Source organism: Somniosus microcephalus, chromosome 2 (assembly GCF_052327205.1).
Source record: "Somniosus microcephalus isolate GS21.2 chromosome 2, FLI_Smic_1.0, whole genome shotgun sequence".
NCBI classification, from domain to species: Eukaryota; Metazoa; Chordata; class Chondrichthyes; order Squaliformes; family Somniosidae; genus Somniosus; species Somniosus microcephalus.
In genome coordinates this window covers 389,953,902-389,960,839 of record NC_140988.1, presented here as the reverse complement: position 1 = coordinate 389,960,839, position 6,938 = coordinate 389,953,902, and the positions used below count along the sequence as shown (strand labels likewise).

Here is a 6,938-nt window from a genome sequence, read left to right as displayed (position 1 = left end):
CGCGCGCCCCCCCCTCCCCCCCAGTCGCGCGCCCCCCCTCCCCCCCAGTCACGCGCCCCCCCTCCCCCCCAGTCGCTCTCCCTCTCCCTCTCCCCCTCTCTCTCAATTCACAATTCACAATTCAATTCAATTCAAATTGCTTTATTGGCATGACAAGGTACATCTTATGTTGCCAAAGCACCGAAAAAACATTTATGGTTGAACACATAAACGCAGATCTATCCATACAGTGTATAAACAGATTTTTTCCTGTGTGTATAAATATACACTCATAATTTGCATGGAATCTTTTCTTAGGTTTAATGGTTGTCCCTCTGCTTATGGCAAGCTGTAACATAGTTTGCCGCTAAAGTTACGCAATTTCTCTGTTCCCCTAATAGGTATGGGAGTTTTTGGTCGTCATTCAAATTTTTGAATTCAGGGCATATTTTTGTGAATTTTGGGTAGAAATTCCCCCTTATGTCCTGATAGTTTCCACAAGTTGTGAGGAAGTGCATCTCTGTCTCCACCACTCCCTGACTGCAGTGAGAGCATATCCTGTCCTCTCTTGGCAGACAGGTCTGTCTGTGTCTGCCTTTTTCGATGGCGAGGCTATGCTCACTAAGTCTGTACATAGTCAAGGTTTTTCTTAATTTGCTATCTTTTACCGTGGTCAGGTATTCGGCCATGGTGTATTGTCTGTTTAGGGCCAAGTAGCAATCGAGGTTGTTTCTGTCCAATAGGTCAGATATTTTTCCTTTTGTTTAGTGACAATTGTGTTGGGTCGAATTCTCTGGGCTACGATGTCACTGTCCTGGAGCTGGTTATTTTTAGTAGTGTTAGTAGTTACTTCACTGAGTCCCAGGACTAGTTGACTGAGGGGACTCTTCTTTATGGTCCTCTCTTGGCATTTCAAGGCTTCGTAATGATAGCAGTGGGGGTTGCTCATTTTTAGGTGTTTCCAAAATTTGATGGCTTTTTTTGGATATTAATTAGTCGTGGATATTGGCCTTGTTCTGCCCTGCATGCATTTTTTGCGGTTTTCCTCTGAGTCCGGAGGATACTTTTACAGAATTCTGCATGCAGGATCTCAATTGGCTGTTTGTCCCATTTTGCAAATTCTTGTCGTGTTAGCGGACCCCACACCTCACTGCCATAAAGTGCAATTGGTTCAGTTACTGATATAAAAATTTTGAGCCAAATGCCAATTGGGATTTCTATTTGGATTGACTTTTTAATGGCATAGAAAGCCCTTCTTGTTTTCTCTTTCAGTTCATTCACAGCCAGATGAAAATTTCCTGTAGAACTGATTTTTAAGCCTAAGTATGTGTAGTTTGTAGTTTGTTCAATTTTAGTTGTTCCTAGTGTGAAATTTGTTCTGTGTCCCTGATGTCTGGATCTTTGCTGGAACACCAGAACATTGGTTTTTTGGGGGTTTATTGTCAGGGCCCATGTCTGACAGAACGACTCTAGCAGATCCAGGTTTTGCTGTAGACCCTCCTCAGTTGGTGAGAGTAGAACCAGGTCATCTGCATAGAGGAGGAATATAACCTTGGAGTCATATAGGGCGAGGCCAGGTGCTGTAGATTGTTCAAGTAGTTTTGCCAATTCATTTATGTAAATATTAAAGAGTGTTGGTGAGATGGGCGTGCCCTGCGCCACGCCACGCCCCTGTGGGAAGTATTTTGTTTGTTTGTCTCCAATTTTAACTGCACATTTATTGTTTTGTATACATTGATTTAATTACATCATATGTTATTCCCCCTACACCACTTTCAATAAGTTTCAAGAATAGGCCGTCGTGCCAAATAGAATCGAAAGCCTTATGGAAATCTCTGTCGCTCTCTGTCGCTCTCTCTGTCTCTGTGGGTAGTGTGTGGTTTGAGTCTCTCTCTCGCTATGCGTTGTCAGCTTGCGTTAACCGTTGTTGGTCTCCGCTGATGATATTGTGTGGTGGGGGGGGGGGTGTCCTGGCAGCACAGGGCTGGGGTTGGTACCGTTTGACTCCTCTCTCTCCATCTTGTGTTTTTCTTGCAGATTCCACACTCGAGCAGTGGCAGGATGAGTGGCGAGGCGGGCAGCGGGAAGCCCCTGAAGGTGGGATCGCGTGTGGAAGTGATCGGCAAGGGGCACCGAGGCACCGTTGCTTATGTGGGTGCCACGATGTTTGCCTCCGGGAAGTGGGTTGGCGTGATCCTGGACGATGCCAAGGGCAAGAATGATGGGACAGTGCAAGGCAAGCGGTACTTCACCTGCGAGGACAGCCATGGCATCTTCGTACGCCAGTCACAGGTACGGATCGCACACTCCTGCCAGGCAGCGGGGGGGCGGGGTCTAGATTGGGGGTCCGCGGGTGGTTGGGGTTTGGGGGTGTAGGCAGTGGTGTTGGATTTCAGGGGTGCAGGCGATGTATGGTGGGTGATGTTTCTGCTTATTCTGTTTCAGATCCAAGTTGTAGACGATGGCGGTGATACCACGTCCCCTGAAACCCGCAGGAACCGTCTGCCTCAAAGGTTCCCAAACGAGGTATGAGTTCCTGTCTCACGGGGGGGCATTGGCTGTGCTGCATTCCATGGCTAAATAGGCTGCCAGCTCTCTGTGTCTAGCTTCACGTATGACATAGCCAATTGGATGTGGGATCAGAGGGTGTCTCACAGCCGGGGGGCTGAACATGAGCCAGAGGGGCAGAGATTGGAGGGAGTCGGGTGTTGTGGGACAGAGAGAGAATCATTCGGGGCTAAATACATAGAAATTACAACACGGGAATAGGCCATTTAGCCCATCCACTCCATGTCAGGATTTACCTTCCACGTGTGCAACAGTCCGAATCACATTTACCCGCCCTGTTCCCATTCCCTGGACCTTCCTCCTCCTCTCCAATCTAATCTGGAATGTTGACACAGTTTCTGCCTCAGCCACCAACTCTGGAACTGAATCCCACAGCTACTAGTCTCTTGGCATTTAACATTAAAAAAAATTTGTTCCTGGAATGTGGGCGTTGCATTTATTGCCCATTCCTAATTGCCCTCAAGAAGGTGGTGGTGAACCGCTGCAGTCCGTGTGGTGAAGTTTCTCCCACAGTGCTGTTAGGGAGGGAATTCCAGGATCTTGACCCAGCGACAATGAAGGAATGGTGATTATACTTCCTAGTCAGGATGGTGTGTGACTCGGAGGGGAACTTGGAGGTGGTGGTGTTCCCGTGCGCCTGCTGCCCTTGTCCTTCTAGGTGGAAGAGGTCGCGGGTTTGGGAGGTGCTGCCGAAGAAGCCTTGGCGAGTTGCTGCAGTGCATCTTGTAGATGGTACACACTGCAGCCACGGTGTGCCGGTGGTGGAGGGAGTGAATGTTTAAGGTGGTGGATGGGGTGCCAATCAAACGGGCTGCTTTGTCCTGGATGGTGTCGAGCTTCTTGAGTGTTGTTGGAGCTGCACTCATCCAGGCAAGTGGAGAGTATTCCATCACACTCCTGACTTGTGCCTTGTAGATGGTGGAAAGGCTTTGGGGAGTCAGGAGGTGAGACACTCGCTGCAGAATACCCAACTACCTGCTCTTGTTGCCACAGTATTTATGTGGCTGGTTCAGTTAAGTTTCTGGTCAATGGTGACCCCCAGGATGTTGATGTTGGGGGACTCGGCGATGGTAATGCTGTTGACTGTCGAGGGGCAGTGGTTGGACTCTCTCTTGTTGGCGATAGTCATTGCCTGGCACTTGTGTTGTACGAATATTACCAGCCAGTTATCAGCCCGAGCCTGAATATTGCCTGGGTCTTGCTGCATGTGGGCATGGACTGCTTCATTGTCTGAGGAGTTGTGAATGGAACTGAACACAAGAGCTAGGAGCAGGAATGAGCCATTCAGCCCTTCGAGCCTGCTTCACAATTCAATAAGGTCATAGAGTAAAACAGTGGAAGCCCTAGAGAAGTATAGAAAGTGCAGGGGGGTACTTAAAAAAGAAATTAGGAGAGCGAAGAGGGGCCATGAAAAAACTCTGGCGGGCAAAATAAAGGAAAATCCCAAGGTGTTTTATAAGTATATTAAGGGCAAGAGGATAACCAGGGAAAGAGTCGGGCCCATTCGGGACCAAAGTGGCAATCTGTGTGTAGAGCCGGAAGATGTAGGTGAGGTTTTAAATGAATATTTTGCATCTGTGTTCACTATGGAGAAGGACGATGTAGGCATAGAAATCAGGCAGGGGGGTTGTGATATACTTGAACAAATTAGTATTGAGAGGGAGGAGGTACTAGCGGTTTTAGCGGGCTTAAAAGTGGATAAATCCCTAGGCCCAGACGCGATGTATCCCAGGCTGCTGTGTGAGGTAAGGGAGGAGATTGCAGGGGCGCTGACACAAATTTTCAGAACCTCCCTGGCCACAGGGGATGTGCCAGAGGACTGGAGAACAGCTAACGTAGTACCATTATTCAAGAAGGGTAGTAGGGATAAACCAGGGAATTACAGGCCAGTGAGCCTAACATCAGTGGTCGGAAAATTATTGGAAAAAATTCTGAGGGACAGAATTAGTCTCCACTTGGAGAGGCAAGGACTAATCAAGGATAGTCAGCATGGTTTTATCAGGGGGAGATCATGTCTGACCAATTTGATTGAATTTTTCGAGGGGGTGACTTGGTGCGTCGATGAGGGTAGTGCAGTTGATGTAGTTTACGTGGACTTCAGTAAGGCTTTTGACAAGTCCCGCATGGGAGGCTGGTCAAGAAGGTAAGAGCACATAGGATCCAGGGCAATTTGGCACATTGGATCCAAAATTGGCTTATTGGTAGGAGGCAGAGGGTGATGGTCGAAGGTTGTTTTTGTGACTGGAAGCCTGTGTCCAGTGGTGTACCGCAGGGATCGGTGCTGGGTCCTTTGCTGTTTGTAGTGCACATTAATGATTTAGATATGAATGTAGGAGGTATGATCAGTAAGTTCGCAGATGACACGAAAATTGGTGAAGTGGTAAATAGCGAGGAGGGAAGCCTCAGGCTACAGGACGATATAGACGGGTTGGTCAGATAAGCAGAACAGTGGGAAATGGAATTTAACCCTGAAAAGTGTGAGGTGATGCATTTTGGGAGGACTAACAAGGCAAGCGAATACACAATGAATTCACAGAATCACAGAAACCCCACAGTGCAGATAGAGGCCATTTCGGCCCATCGAGCCTGCACTGACACACATCCCACCCGATCCCCGTAACCCCTACACCAACACGTAACCCCACGTATTTAATCCCCCTAACACTAAGGGTCAATTTATCATAGCCAATCAACCTAACCCGCACATCTTTGGACTGTGGGAGGAAACCGGAGCACCCGGAGGAAACCCACGCAAACACGGGGAGAATGTGCAAACTCCACACAGACAGTCACCCGAGGCCGGATTCGAACCCGGGTCCCTGGCACTGTGAGGCAACAGTGCTAACCACTATGCCACCGTGCATAGGACCCTAGGAAGGACAGAGGATCAGAGGGACCTTGGTGTGCATGTACATAGATCCCTGAAGGCAGCAGGACAGGTAGATAAGGTGGTCAAAAAGGCATATGGGAAACTTGCCTTCATTAGCCGAGGCATAGAATAATTGGAAGAATGAGAGGGGATCTCATCGAAACTTATGGGGTTCTAGCAGGACTAGACAGACTAGATGTTGGAAAGATGTTCCCGATGGTCGGGGAGTCCAGAACCAGGGGTCACAGTCTAAGGATAAGGGGTAGGCCATTTAGGACAGAAATGAGGAGGAATTTCTTCACCCAGAGAGTGGTGAACCTGTGGAATTCTTAGCACAGAAGGCAGTAGAGGCCAATTCATTAAATATATTCAAGAAGGAGTTGGATATATTTCTCAAGGCTAAAGGGATGAAGGTGTATGGGGAGAAAGCAGGGACCGGGTACTGAATTTGGATGATCAGCCATGATCGCAATGAATGGCAGAGCAGGCTCGAGGGGCCGAATTGCCTACTCCTGCTCCTATCTTACATAGAAACATAGAAGATAGGAGCAGGAGTAGGCCCTTCGAGCCTGCTCCGCCATTCAGTGAGATCATGGCTGATCATCCAAATTCAGTACCCTGTCCCTGCTTTCTCCCCATATCCCTTGATCCCTTTAGCCTTATGAAATATATCCAACTCTTTCTTGAATATATTTAATGAACTGGCCTCCACCGCCCTCTGTCGCAGAGAATTCCACAGGTTCACCACTCTCTGGGTGAAGAAATTCCTCCTCATTTCAGTCCTAAATGGCTTACCCCTTATCCTTAGACTATGACCCCTGGTTCTGGACTCCCTGGCCATCAGAAACATCCTTCCTGCATCTAGTCTGTCCAGGCCTGACAGAATTTTATAGGTTTCGATGAGATCCCCTCTCAATCTCCTAAACTCCAGTGAGTATAAGCCCAATCGACACAATCTCTCCTCATACGTCATTCCTGCCATCCCAGGTATCAGCCTGGTGAATCTTCGCTGCACTCCTTGCATGGCAAGAACGTCCTTCCTCAGGTAAGGCAACCAAAACTGCACACAATACTCAAGGTGCGGTCTCACCAAGGCCCTGTACAACTGTAGCATGACATCCTTGTTCCTGTACTCCAACCCTCTCGCTACGAAGGCCAACATACCATTTGCCTTCTTAACCGCCTGCTGCACCTGCATGCTTAGCTTCAGCGACTGGTGCACAAGGACACCCAGGTCTCTTTGCACTTCCCCTTCTCCCAATCTATTGCCATTCAAATAATAATCTGCCTTCCTGTTTTTGCCACCAAAGTGGATAACCTCACATTTATCCACATTATAGTGCATTTGCCATGTTTCTGCCCAATCACCCAACCTGTCCAAATCGTACTGGAGTTTCACGACATCCTCCTCGCAGCATACCCTCCTCGCAGCATACCCTCCCACCCAGCTTTGTGTCGTCTGCAAATTTGGAGATATTACATCCAATTCCCTCGTCCAGATCATTAATATATATTGTGAACA

At 48.3% G+C, this 6,938-nt stretch overlaps 1 protein-coding gene across 1 annotated transcript in view; it reads left to right on the top strand.

Annotated features, from left to right (window-relative positions):
* The first annotated feature begins 1,985 nt into the window (after positions 1-1,985).
* Positions 1,986-6,938, top strand: part of LOC147123867 (dynactin subunit 1-like) — a 121,690-nt gene continuing 116,737 nt past the window's right edge. The window contains 3 exon segments of the mRNA XM_085967570.1: positions 1,986-2,271; positions 2,425-2,469; positions 2,472-2,505. Of these exon segments, the coding sequence (XP_085823696.1) occupies positions 2,041-2,271; positions 2,425-2,469; positions 2,472-2,505 (310 nt within the window). The 5' untranslated portion in view covers positions 1,986-2,040.